Below are 13,528 nucleotides of genomic sequence, written 5' to 3'. Positions count from 1 at the left end.
ACAGAGGGGTTTGTGACACTGTCCTGTGTCACTGATGGCCCTCAGAGGTTGATAAAGGGGTTTGTCACACTGTCCTGTGTCACTGATGGTCCTCAGAGGTTGGGAAGGGGGTTTGTCACACTGTCCTGTGTCACTGATGGTCCTCAAAGGATGGGAAAGGGGTTTGTGACACTGTCATGTGTCACTGATGGTCCTCAGAGGTCGATAAAGGGGTTTGTCACACTGTCCTGTGTCACTGATGGTCCTCAGAGGTGGATAAAGGGGTTTGTCACACTGTCCTGTGTCACTGGTGATCTTCAAAGGTCGATAGAGGGGTTTGTCACACTGTCCTGTGTCACTGATGGTCTTAAAAGTTCAATAGAGGGGTTTGTGACACTGTCCTGTGTCACTGATGGTCTTCAGAGGTCGATAGAGGGGTTTGTCACACTGTGCTGTGTCTCTGATGTTCTTCAGAGGTTGGGAAAGGGGTTTGTGACACTGTCCTGTGTCACTGCAATTTTTCTGCAGAGCTGCTGCTACAAAGCAGATTTGGTTTTCCATCTCTGGGAGAGGTGTGAGGAGCATTGAGGGAACTCTCTGGGGACTTTTAGGGACTCTGGAGGGGACAGAGAGGCCCTGCCACCCGTGGGGTGTGACACCTCCAGGTCACCCTGGCTGCTGGGCGCTGATAAGGATTTGGGGTTGGTTCTGGGAAATCAGAGCTGCTTCTTGGAAATTCCCCCAGCAGGAAGGGACAGCTGGCACTCTGCTGGGACAGAGGAACTCCTCCTGAGGGGAAAAACCTTTTCCAGTGGTGGTCAGAGTGAAAGGAAATCTCTTTTTTTTTAATATATATAAAAATTTTAGGGGTGTTCCAAAAGCATCTCCCTGTTCAGTGCTGGAAGGGTGATTGAGGGTCAGGAGCTCTGCTGGAGAGAGCAGTGACAGGGGATGGAGGGACAGGACACAGGGAGTGGCTTCAAATGGGAATACAGCAGGGTTAGATGGGATTTTGGGAAGGAATGAGGGTGGGGAGGGCTGGGATGGAATTCCCAGAGGAGCTGTGGATCCCTGGAGTGTCCAAGGCCAGGCTGGAGCACCCTGGGGTGGTGGGAGATGTCCCTGGGGTGGCACTGGATGGGATTTAAGGTCCCTTTGACCCCAAACCATCCCACAATCTATTAAATCCTGCCTTTCTCCAGCACTCTGAGCTCCTTTTAACTCTTCCACACCTGATTTTACTTCCTCTTCCATGCCATTTTCTTTGTATCTCCTCCTTCCCTGAGCCCTTTGCATCCCTGTCCGTTTTGGGCAGCAAAGGCACCTGGAGAGCTCCAGAGCAACATCCTGAGAGCTCCAGAGCAACATCCTGAGAGCTCCAGAGCAACATCCTGAGAGCTCCAGCAGCACCCTGGGAGGTTCAGCAGCCCTTTCCACTCTCCTGCTGCAGCTCCAGGCTGATCCCAACTCCCAGAGCAGCACTTTGAGAGCTCTGACAGCACCCTGAGAGCTTCAGCAGCTCTCTGCCCTCTCCTTCTGCAGCTCCAGGCTGATTGCTGTCCCAGAGCAGCACCCTGAGAGCTCCAGCAGCACCCTGAGAGCTCCAGCAGCCCTTTCCCCTTTCCTGCTGCAGCTCCAGGCTGATCCCAACTCCAAGAGCAGCACCCTGAGAGCTCCAGAGCAACATCCTGAGAGCTCCAGCAGCCCTTTCCCCTCTTCTGCTGCAGTTCCCAGGCTGATCCTCTCCTGCTGCAGCTCCAGGCTGATCCCAGCTCCCAGAGAAGCACTTTGAGAGCTCCAGCAGCTCCCTGAGAGCTCCAGAGCAACATCCTGACAGCTCCAGCAGCTCTCTCTCCTCTCCTGCTGCAGCTCCAGGCTGATCCCAACTCCCAGAGAAGCACTTAACCCACACACCCAACCACCCACCCAAACACACAACCCACACCCCTGAGAGCTCCAGCAGCACCCTGAGAGCCGATCCCATCTCCCAGAGCAGCACTTTGAGAGCTCCAGAGTAACATCCTGAGAGCTTCAGCAGCTCTCTCTGCTCTCCTGCTGCAGCTCCAGGCTGATCCCATCTCCGAGAGCAGCATCCTGAGAGCTCCAGCAGCACCCTGAGAGCTGATCCCAACTCCAAGAGCAGCACTTTGAGAGCTCCAGCAGCTCTCTGAGAGCTCCAGCAGCTCCCTGTGAGCTCCAGCAGCTCCCTGAGAGCTCCAGCAGCTCCCTGTCAGCTCCAGCAGCTCCCTGAGAGCTCCAGCAGCACCCTGACAGCTCCAGCAGCTCCCTGAGAGCTCCAGCAGCACCCTGACAGCTCCAGCAGCTCCCTGACAGCTCCAGCAGCACCCTGAGAGCTTCAGCAGCTCCCTGAGAGCTCCAGCAGCACCCTGAGAGCTGATCCCAACTCCAAGAGCAGCACTTGGAGAGCTCCAGCAGCTCCCTGTGAGCTCCAGCAGCTCCCTGAGAGCTCCAGCAGCTCCCTGTCAGCTCCAGCAGCTCCCTGAGAGCTCCAGCAGCTCCCTGTCAGCTCCAGCAACTCCCTGACAGCTCCAGCAGCACCCTGACAGCTCCAGCAGCCCTTTCCCCTCTCCCGCTGCAGCTCCAGGCTGCTCCCATCTCCCGGTGCTATTTTGGACTCTCTGCAGCTCGGAACGAGCTGTGATTCATGCCCAGGCAGGGCTGGCTCTGCCCGGAGCCCCCCAGCCCTGCCCTGCCGCCCAGCCCGGGCTGGGGGAGGCTGGGGTTGGGATTTATGATTTCCCAGCTGCTCCTGGCGCTGGGGATCAATCCTGCTGCCAGCACTCGCTGTACCTTGCAGGATCCAGGCGCTGCTTTGACGCAATGCAGTAAAAGCTGGCAGAGGCAGAAACTTTCACCCGAGTTGCAGCTGCAAGTGAGCTGAGTTGTTAAAAAAATCTCAGGAGTGTCCTGGGATTTTTTTTTTTTCCTGCAGTTTGGGTGTGGATCAGGCTGAGGTTTCATGCCAGGGAGGTGTTGGATGTTGTCCTTGATTGGCACTGACACCCCCTGCCCTCCCCTCACCTGTGCAGAACACCCACATCCCCAAAATTTGCCTTCTAGTAATTAAACAATTAACAATCCATCATTTGCTGCCTCCCCAGGTTGGTTAAGGAGAGTTTAATCCTGAAGGAAAAAAGCAGGGATGGAGACGACATGTGAAAATGGGGAGAGAGAGCAAACCCTGAGGAGCGCAGAAAATTCTGGTGCCTGACTCAGCTCCCTGGCAAACGCCAGCTATTTGTGTTCTGAAACGCTTCCCAGTTTGTTCCCACCTGGAATTTTTTTTTCTGGAATGGTGAAAAAAATAACTGTGGCATCTCCACGAGCCAGCAGAGTGAAAAATCCTGGTTTAGAGCTTCCCACCTCCTGAAACCACGGTGGTCCTGATCTCCCACCCTCCAAAAAAAATGCACAAATCTCCTCTCTAAACCCTTTTAATTATTGTTTTCCCCTTCACGGGATTTCTTTCATTGTGTAATGAACTTCTCTGTCTGAAGATAATTATTCCCTTCGCTGGCTCTGTGCAGTCTGGAGGAGTAATTGGTGCAGAACAGGCAAAAAACACCCGATTCATGCTCTGCTTTGAAACCGTCTGATTGCGGATGTCAGCAGACAAAAACCTCTTGGCACCATTAAATATTAATCAGTTCTCATAGTTTTATAAACATTTAGAAATGTGTTAACCACTCGCTTGTCCCTCCCAGGATTTGCTGGGAACATCTGCAGTGGGAAATGGGATAAATTCGGGAATTTGGTGTGGTGGATTAGGGGGGAAATACAGCTGTGGGGGATGAGGGAAAGCTATTTTGGGTGGGAAAGGGGGGAAATGGGGATGTTGTGAATCACGGCATGCCAAGGGTTTGGATCCCAAAATCATCCAGGGGATGGAGGGGTTGGGTCATCCCAGGAGGAATCCAACACTCCTCCCTTGGTCCCAGGAGGAGGAATCCAACAAAAATCTGAATTTTGGGGTCCCTGGAGTTGAATCCCACCAGGGCTGAAAAGAAAGGAGCTGCAAAGGAAGTCCAACATGAAAAACGACCAGGCTGGGATCCACCTGAGCACGTGAGGTGATCTCACCAGCACTGAATTCACTGCACAAGGTGACCTTTCCTCATCTCCCTGGGAAGATTCATGAAGATTCCCAGTTTTCCATGCAGTTTGGGATATTTTGGCAGCTTCCAGAGCTCATTTGGAAGCACACACATGTAATCCCATGTTAAATATTTGCCTCTGGTTTAGCTTTGAGGTTCAGTTGTGAAGTTCTCCTGAACATTTTGTTTAAATCCACAGGGAAATCACCTTCAATTCTCACCAACCTTTGGGCACTTTGGGTTTTAACAGGATTTGATGAAGACACCAAAAATAGGGGAGTCATTAACTCCTAAAAGTAAAGTTATTTTTGAGTCCCACCCACCCACACGAGCACAGAGGATCTGCCGCTTAATTTACCAACTCTGCTTTAATTAACCATCACTCACCAGCCAGATAATTCCCAATTTCGATTCCCATTATTGATAGCAGCGACATCCTCACAAAGAATCCCAGACTGACTGAAAATCTTATCTGCTGTGGGTTCTCCACCATTTCTCCAGTGAGGAACATTGCAATTAAAAACTCCTTGATCTTCAGTTATTGACAGGGTGAGGAACTGAAGATTTTTATCAACCCCTCAGTTAGGCAGCAGATTTCAGGGCAGTCCAGGCTGGAGAATTATTTGCATTTCTTTCTGGGTGATGGGAGGTGAGGCAGCAACTTGCATTCTTCATCTGCCTTTTGAAATGGGAAATAAATGTGATATTAATCCCACACTGATTTGTTAATTCCCACTTTGGATTTGGGGCCTTCGTCTTCTTCCCTTTGTTTCTTTTGCCTCCATTCATTTTGCACCATTTTCCAATCCCAAATGGAATTTGGGATTTCCATTTTGGAATTTGGGAATTCCAAAAAATTCCCTCAGGAATTTTTTGATTTGCTTCGTTATTAACAAAGCCAACCTGGAAGAGGCCAACATTTAGGAGGTCCTTCTGTTGGAAATCAAAAAATCTTGGGTTTATAAACCTCAGACATGTTTTTAATTTTTAGGATTTGATTTTTAGGATTTAATTTTTAGGATTTTTAGATTGGACCTCTTGATCATTTGAGCCAGATAAGGAAACTACCACAAAATTAAAGCAAAAAGGGGTAAAATAACCCAAACCAATCCCACGTTGAGCTCCCTTAATGAGTTTTTCCTTAATTAAGTGACAAACTGGAGCCACAGATGATGCCACAACCAGCTGTGGCTCATCCTGGCTCTCTCCACAGGAAAATCGAGGAATTATTTGGGAATTGGTTCTCCTTACACCTGGATGTTGGTGTGCAAGGAGGAAAACGATACTTACAGCAGATTTTAGCATTTTTTGGCTCAGCACAAGCAGGATTGTGATCCTAAAAACAGCAATTCCAACCCCTCTGAGCACCTCAAGAGCTCAGTGGGTTCCTTTCCTCTAGAAAATATGGGATTTTTTTATTATTCTCTTAATCCAGTCTTTGTGTTATCACAGGAAATTTATCCATCACACCCAATTCCTAAACCACCAAACACCCCAAAAGGGATGAGACCCCCAAGGACCACCAAAGCCCAACTCCTGGACAAAAAAAACACAACGGAAAAAAAAAAATTAAGGAATTTTTAACCCATCAACTGGATTTCCAGTCAGGAATTCCCTCTCAGAGAGGATCCAGCTTGGGGGAAAGGTTTAAATCAGGGAAAAAAGCATCAAAACGAGTCACATTTTCAGTATTGACCTTTATTGAGCAAGAACTGCTGTGACTTTTACATCAAACAACAAAAGGTTGCGTACTGTGCATGTCAACAAGGTTCTCCCAGGAGCAAAAGTCCACCCTAATTGCACCAGTGAGGTAAACATAATTAGTTATAAGTAGCTTTTTTTTATTTTTTATTTATTTTATTTTAAGGCTAGGAGAGTTCTGGTTCTCATGAATAACTCTACGACTGGTTTTTTTTCGGTTCGGTTTTTTTTGGCTCAGTTGGTTTCTTTGCATAATAACATCTGAACTTGTTCCTCAGATACATCCCTCCAACAGCTCAGGAAAATTTCAGAAAAAAGCTTCCTCTGCACATTTCATCTCATGCACTAGTTAGTAGTATTTTAATTTTTTTTAAATTTTTTTTTTTTTTTGTAGATTCCCCAAGCTCTGTGGAGGGAGTACATCTTGAGCCTGCATGCATTCCCCCCCCCTTTCCCTATATTGCACGAAAAAAAAGTAAAATACTGTGTGTCTGGAGCCTCCATGAGAGAACCCGATCTGCTTTGAAGCCGTCACCCACATGCATTTTGCAGCTGTCTATGGCTTAACCTTTTGCACCGACCCAAGCTCTGGAATTGGTTGGAATTGATTAGCTACGCTTGGCTCTACTCGCTCTCCTTGATCTCCTTCACCACGGCGTGCGAAGTGACCTTCTCCACTTTCTTGGTGGACACCATCTTCTCCTCGAAGCTCTCCTCGTGCTCCTCCACCTTCTGGGTGACGGTCACCGATTTGGTGATGAACGTGGGGCCGCCGTCGCCGCCCTCGATCTTCTCCACCTTCTTGGTCACCACGATCTTCTCGGCCTTGTCGTCCACCGGGCTCACGTCGAGGCCGTTGGTCACCACGCCCTTGTCTTCCTCCTCCTTCTCTTTGCTCTCCTCGTCCTTCTTCTCCTCCACCTCCCCGTTGACCGCGATGTCCTCTTTCCTGGACTCCTTCTCGGCCTCGGCGCTCACTTTGGTCACCTTGGTCACCGTGATGGTCTCCTCCACCACGGCCTTGGCGTCCTTCACCGGGGAGGGAGGTTTTTCGGGGGAACGAGGTTTTTCGGGGGAACGAGGCTTCTCGGGGCTCACGGCTTTCTCGGGGGTTCGCGGTTTCTCGGGACTCGCCGGCTTCTCGGGGGTTCTCGGCTTCTCCGGCGGCGCCAGCTTCTCCAGGGTCACGGATTTCTCCGGGCTCGCAGCCTTCTCCGGTGTCACAGCCTTCTCCGGTGTCACAGCCTTCTCCGGGGTGGCAGGTTTTTCGGGAGAGGTCACCTTTGGTGTGGCAGGTTTCTCTGGAGACGCTGCTTTCTCCTCCTCCTTGGTCGCCTTCTCCGCCTTCTCCACCTTCTGCTCTTTGGCTGCTTCCGCGGCTTTTTCCTTCGGGGCGGCCTTGGCCGGCTCTGTCACGGGGGATTTCGGGGGGGACTTTGAGGGAGGTGTTTTGAGTTTCTCCACCTTTGCTGGTGCCCCTTCAGCTTTACCCTTGGCCTCAGGCTTTTCCTCCTCTTCCTCAGCCTCCTCGCCTTCCTCCTTCTCCTCGATTTCTTCTTTTTCAGAGCCGCCTTCTTCCGCGGCGTCGGATTTCGCGGCTTCTTCTTCCTCCTCCCCTTCCTCTTCCTCCTTCTCCTCTTCCTCAGCTGCAGCTTCTTCCGCAGGAGCTTCTTCCTCCGCGGCTTCTTCCGCTTTTTCTTCCTCCTGCTCTTCCTGCTGCGCCTTGGCTGCCATTTCTTCCGCGATGGCTGTCAGGGCGTCTTCCATTTCGGACTTCTCGTCCTCCACCTTCGTCTCCTCGATGATTTCTTCGACGAACTTGTGCTGGACCTTCAGCTTTGGCGGCTCGATTTTGGTTTTCTGGATTTTGGTGGATGCTATTGTGACGGATGGTTGTCTGTGTGTGAATATGGGGCCAGTGATGCTTCCAGAGAAGGCACTGAATCTTGTCTCTTCACCCTCCAGCAGCTTCCTAGGGGAATCAGGAGGGGAGAAATAAAGGAAATGAGCATTAAAAAAATTAAAATAAGGGATTTTTTAAAAATAATTGTGGCTGCCCCATCCCTGGAAGTGTGCAAGGCCAGGCTGGACAGGGCTTGGATCATCCTGGGATAGGGAAAGCTGTCCCTGTTTCGGGATGAGCTTTAAGTTCCTTTCCAACCCAAACCATCCCAGGATTCTATAATATTTCCCTGCTCTAATATTCCCCTGGCGGCAGGGTGGAACCAACTCGGTGTGGAACGTGCTGGAACTGCCCAGTGCCATCCACTGCCCAGCTGCCCTGGGATCCACCCTCCTGCACAACCCACACTCAGCAGTTTCCAGCTTGGTTTGCTCCTGGCAAACTTTACACCTTCAGCAATCGGTTAAAATTCATCCTTTAATGTCAGAAAACCTCATTATGGCGAATACCAGCAGGGATTAGGACAAACTAATTAATTGCATAGGATTCGTTATGACTTGGGCAAACAGAATTTGACACAGCCACCAGACCCAAATCAAATATTGTGGCTGAGGCAGTCACAGCTCATCAGAGCACATGTCCTAATTGGGTAATTTGGGCATCCACCTTATTTTTTTGGGGGGAAATGGGAACTGGAGGCTTCAGCTGACTTTAGCAGCAGCCCCTGGGGTGTCTGTGTGTCTGAACAACCTCAGGAATTTCAACAGACCTGGAGACGGGTGTGTTTTGGGGGTTGTTTTTCACATTTCTCCTATTCAAATGTTTTTCATCTCAGCCCGTGACCCAGAAAAATCAGGAGCTCTCCGGCGAGAGTTCTGAAGTGACACAAAAGGAGGCTAAAAAAACCTGCCAGGTGATGGCAACAGCAAGCAGCGCTCAGCTGCAGATCACAGCGAGTGCCTCTGAAGGAAAGTTGAGCAAGAAAAGCCAAAAGTGTTTGTGACAGGCAAGAGCAGCACTCGCTGCCTCGAACCGTGATCAAGCAAATTCGCAGCGTCTCGCCGGCGATGAAAGGGGATTCTGGTGACAATTCGCTGGCATCTGCAGCAGCAGACGGGAATTAAAAATAAACTCGTCTCTCGCTGCACCTCCTGGCCGAGCAGCCAAGGACGGAATGCGGCACGGGAGCCGCACTGAGTCACGCTGCGCCCGCGGGGCTTGCTGGCAGCTCTGCCGCTCATTAGCCGCTCCCTAATGACCTTCGGGGCTCTCAGCGGGCTGGGGAATTGCTGCAGCGATTCCGCCGAGCTCTAATTTTACCCCCCCGCTCGCTGCATGCGGATATTTCTTAGCTGGGCTGGAGCTTCCCCAGCCAGCAGCATCCGCAGTGCTATTAATATTCCAGGCGTGTCTGCAGTGATCCCACCGTACCTGTAGGCAGCAATTTCGATATCCAGGGCCATCTTGACATTGAGGAGGTCCTGGTACTCCCTCAAGTGCCGAGCCATTTCCCACTTCGTCCCTCTGAGCTCGTTTTCCAGCTGGTGAATCGTGTCCTGCGAGGGAGAGGAGGAAAAGCCCTGTGACAGGGACAGAGGCCGCGCGCGGGGACAGGGCGGGCAGAACTTCCCGGAGGGGACTTTTGGAAACTCTTCCCGCCGCTCGGGGAGGCAGGGCCGGCAGCGGAGAGGGACCCACCCGCTCCCACCGCCCTCCGCAGCATCCTTCCCCCGCCCTCCGCATCCCTGCATCCCTCGCTGCGGAGCCGCCGGCGGACGCCTTCCGCATCCCTCTCTCCGGTACCGGTACCGAGCATCTCCCGCATCCCTCCCGCCAGAACCGGTACCGAGCATCTCCCGCATCCCTCCCGCCAGAACCGGTACCGAGCATCTCCGGCATCCCTCCAACCGGAACGGGGTATCTCCCGCATCCCTCCCGCCGGCACCGGGCACCTCCCCGCCGGACCCGGGCCAGCCCCAGGCCACCCCCCCGGTACCTGATAGGTGGTGAGGTCGTTATTGTGGCGCTCCTCGATGTCGCTGAGCTGCCTCTCCAGCGACTCCTTGGTGCCGCGCACCGACTCGAGCTCGATGCTCTTGGACTGCAGCTGCCGGCGGTACTCGGCGATCTCCTCCTTGGCGGAGCGGATCGCCTCCTTGTTCTGCTCGGCGGCCTCGGTGAGCTTGGCGTAGCGGCACTTGAACCACTCCTCGGCCTGGTGCATGTTGTGGTCGGACTGGCACTCGAGCTGGGCGCGGATCTCCTTCAGCGCCGTGGTCAGGTCGGTCTTCAGGTAGTCCTTCCTCTCCACGGTGGCGTGCGACGCCTGCAGCTGCGCCAGCAGCTCGGCCACCTCCTCCTCGTGGTTGCCCCGCAGGAAGGCCACCTCGTCCTGCAGCGACTGCACCTTCTTGTCCAGCTCGGCGCGCATCAGCGAGGCCTCCTCCATCTCCTTGCGCAGGGCGCGGATGGTCGCCTCCGTCTCGTCGCGCAGCCGCGCCTCATCCTCGAAGCGCTCCCGGAGGCGCTGGATGTCCTCCTCGATGTGCTCCGAGTCCAGCTGGATCTGCGCCTTCTCGTGGCTCACCTGCTCCAGCGCCCCGCGCAGCTCCCGCAGCTCCTGCTCGTAGGCGTCGCTCAGCTGCGCCCGCCCGGCGTGCTTCTGCCGCAGCGCCGCCAGCTCCGCCTCGATCTCCTTGTTCTGCTGCTCCAGGTAGTGCACCTTCTCGATGTAGCCGGCGAAGCGGTCGTTGAGCCCCTGCAGCTGCTCCTTCTCGTTGGAGCGGCTCAGCTTGAGCTCGGCCGCGCCGTTCAGCAGCGACGACTGGCTCACGTCCAGGCTCTCGGCCGAGCTCAGCACCGTGGAGCCGTAGGCGGTGCGGGGGCCGCCCAGGTTGGGGCGCTTGTAGGACGAGGACACGGTGCTGCCCGAGCCCCGCGACCACGACTGCGAGCGGAAGCCGCTGGAAGGGGACGCGCTGGCGCGGCTGTAGGTGGCCCGGGTCTCGGTCACCCGGCGGTACGAGGGGTTGCCCAGGGGCTCCATGGTGTAGCTCATGGTGGGGCGCTGGGGGCGGCGGTGCGGGGCTGCTCCGGCCGCCGCCGCCCCTTTTATAGCCCCGCCGGGCGGCTGCGGGGCGGCCCAGCACACGTGTGCGGGGCGCGGCTCCCCCCGGCCCGGCCCCGGCCCGCCCCGCGCCCCGCCCCGGCTCCCCCTTCCTTCCCTTCCCTTCCCTAGCCGGCCCTCGCCTCGTCCCGGCCGCCCCTGCCGCCCCCCGGTGCCCCTTCCCCGCTCCCCTGCTGTCCCCGCTCCCCCTGCTGTCCCCGCTGCCCCTGCTGTCCCCGCTCCCTGCCCCTTCCTCCCCTTCATCCTCCCCACCCCTCATCCCCTTGTCTCCGCTGCTCCCTCCTTTCTTCCCCCTGCTCCCCCCTTCCCGTGTTCCTTCCCTCTTGCTCTGCTCCCTTTTCCCCCTTCCCTAGGCCAGCACCCTCTTTCTTTCCTTCCTTCCATTCTCTCCTTCCCTCCTTTCTTTCCTTCCTTCCTTTCTCTCCTTCCTTTCTTATTTCCCCCTCACTTTCCATCCTCCCTTTCCTTCCCTCCTTCCTCTTTCTTTTGTTTATTTCTTTTCTTTCCCTCCTTCCCATCTTTTCATCTCTTTCCCCCCCTCCCTTCCAGTTCTTTTCACTTTTTCCCATTTTCCCTCTCTCCTCTCTGCCCCAGGCCCTCTTCCCGCAGCGCGCAGGGCAGAGCGGAGCGCGGGGGCTGCAGAGCAGGGTAGGGCCGGGGGATGGGATGGGAATTAATGGGGAATTAACCGGGAATTATCGGGAATTGTGATGCGGGATGAGGGATGGGGACCAGCGGCTCCATCATCATCACCACGGACAGCTCCGGCCGGAGCAGGGTGGGTCAGCCCGGCCTGCAGCGGGGCTGGGGGGGCTCAGGACGCGCAGATGGCTGGGGAGGGTCCAGCCCCACCCTGTCCCCGCTGTCCCCGCTGTCCCCAGGCGGGGCTGGCGTGTGAAGGTCGCGGCGGGCGGGGAGGCGGCGCTGCCGGAGCTCTGCGGCACCGAGCGCTCCCCGCACCGCCCCGGCGGCTCTGCGAAGCCAGCAAGAGTTTGGGAGATTCCCCCCGCATCCCAAATCCTCCCTGCTGGTTCTTTCCGTCCTTTCCTCCCTCTCTTTTCTTTCTTCCTTCCTTCCTCTCTTCCTTTCCCCGTTCCTCCCACCCGCCCGCTTTGATCTTGGCGCATTGCTCAGGGTGAATAATAAATTGTTTGAAACCTTTGTTAGGAATCGCATTGATGGGGGAAAAGAGACTTTGGGCTGCGTGGCGGTGCCTGGCTGCCAGCCAGCCTCTGAACTCCCCTTGCAGGGATTGCAGCTACCGAGGAAATGGATCAGCAAACTGCAAAGAGGGGAAAAAAAATAAAAATAAACCACCCGAACCCCCCAAAACTGCTGGTGCTGGAAAAATCCCTTTTTCCAGAGCAGGGAAAGCAGAGCAAAGCTGAGAGGAGGGGAGAGAGGTAACTCCTCACTCAGGAAGTGCTGCAAAGCCTCTGAAAAGCCTGAATTTCCCAGCTGCTCCTCTCGCAGAGAGGCAAAACCCTCCTCCCAAATTTCCCCGGGTGCTTTTAGCCGGGCAGAGGATTCCCGGCGGGATGGGATGGGATGGGTTGGGTCGGGCAGTGAGGGGGACAGGGTTAAACTCGGCCCCGGAGCACATGGAGCTCGCCCCTCTCCGCTGCCTCATTAATATGATGCTGTCATAGGACTGCAGCACTGCAGTCAGGGCAGAACTCGGATTATCCTGGAGCTTCCCAGATGCAGCTTCACCTCCGGGGTTGTCCACCCAGGGCGAGGGTTTCATGCTAATGAGGCAATCGCGGATTCTAAACCGCTCCGTTAATTTTGCTAAAAGTTTTTGGCTGCAGGCGCAAAGCCCTTTGGATGTCCGTGGGAGTCAAAATGAAATTATTGCCCATTAGGGCGTTGCAGTTTGGGTTTTTTTTAGGGTAAAGGAAATGTTGTGATTTGGTTTATTAATTTATTTTTCCCCCCCTGATGGTAATGACTGGGAGAGGGGAGGAGGTCATGGTTTTATCCATAAGGAAAACTCGCTGTAGGAGGAAACACAGAGGTGCTTGGGAGTTTTTATTATCCTTTTAATCTTCTGGAAAACAAGGAGTGGCAGATGGAAATCTGTAATAAAAACTCCTTCTCATTAAATACCTCCGTGTTTGAAATCCATTTACCCTCGTATGCAAAATAAATTGGTGTTTTATAATCAAGCAGCGCTAGGTTTGATTTATTTATTTAATAGTGATGGCGAGCAATTCAAACTTTTACAGAGCACAATACATCTCATATAGATATAAATAAATATATATGGATTGCTTTAAAAATCAGGATGTTTAGAGGAGAAAAAGTTGGCATCCACAGAGGTGCTCACTGCAGAAATCCGAGACGAAATGGATTGTTTTAATTGCAAACAGAGCCTTGCAATGTGCATTTCTGCTCTCTAATCAGATGCAGGGGGACAAGGCTGCTGCTGCTGCTACATTATCCTGAAGGTGATCTGAAGGTTGAAGTGAGTCAGGGAAATCAGCCTGAGATGTTCCCTCTTTCCTGAGGAGTAATTAATCCCCTTTTCCCTTTCTGTCCGTCTCCACTCGGGAGATTTTGGAATTCAGGCTGATATTTCTGCTGAAAGGAGAACTTTTATTTTTTGTGGCTCCAAGTTGACCAAACAAGAGCAAAGCTGAGGATGGAGGCAGGAGGAGGGAAGGAATGGGAATTTCTGTGGGATGGGGAAGCAGCAGCATC

General features: G+C 53.7%; 1 protein-coding gene across 1 annotated transcript; it reads right to left on the bottom strand.

The window, feature by feature from the left end:
* Positions 1 to 5,771: 5,771 nt before the first annotated feature.
* Positions 5,772 to 10,798, bottom strand: NEFM (neurofilament medium chain). Its single transcript, XM_085080492.1, has 3 exons — positions 9,695 to 10,798; positions 9,130 to 9,254; positions 5,772 to 7,767 (listed from the first exon to the last, which is right to left on the bottom strand). Exons 1-3 carry the CDS (start codon positions 10,754 to 10,756, stop codon positions 6,420 to 6,422), a joined length of 2,535 nt encoding a protein of 844 aa, XP_084936618.1. The 5' UTR covers positions 10,757 to 10,798; the 3' UTR covers positions 5,772 to 6,419.
* Between the last annotated feature and the right edge of the window lie 2,730 nt (positions 10,799 to 13,528).

This window comes from Lichenostomus cassidix, chromosome 22, assembly GCF_008360975.1.
Source record: "Lichenostomus cassidix isolate B80296 chromosome 22, HeHo_3.0, whole genome shotgun sequence".
In the NCBI taxonomy this organism is placed as follows: domain Eukaryota; kingdom Metazoa; phylum Chordata; class Aves; order Passeriformes; family Meliphagidae; genus Lichenostomus; species Lichenostomus cassidix.
This window is presented reverse-complemented; position numbering and strand designations above follow the sequence as displayed.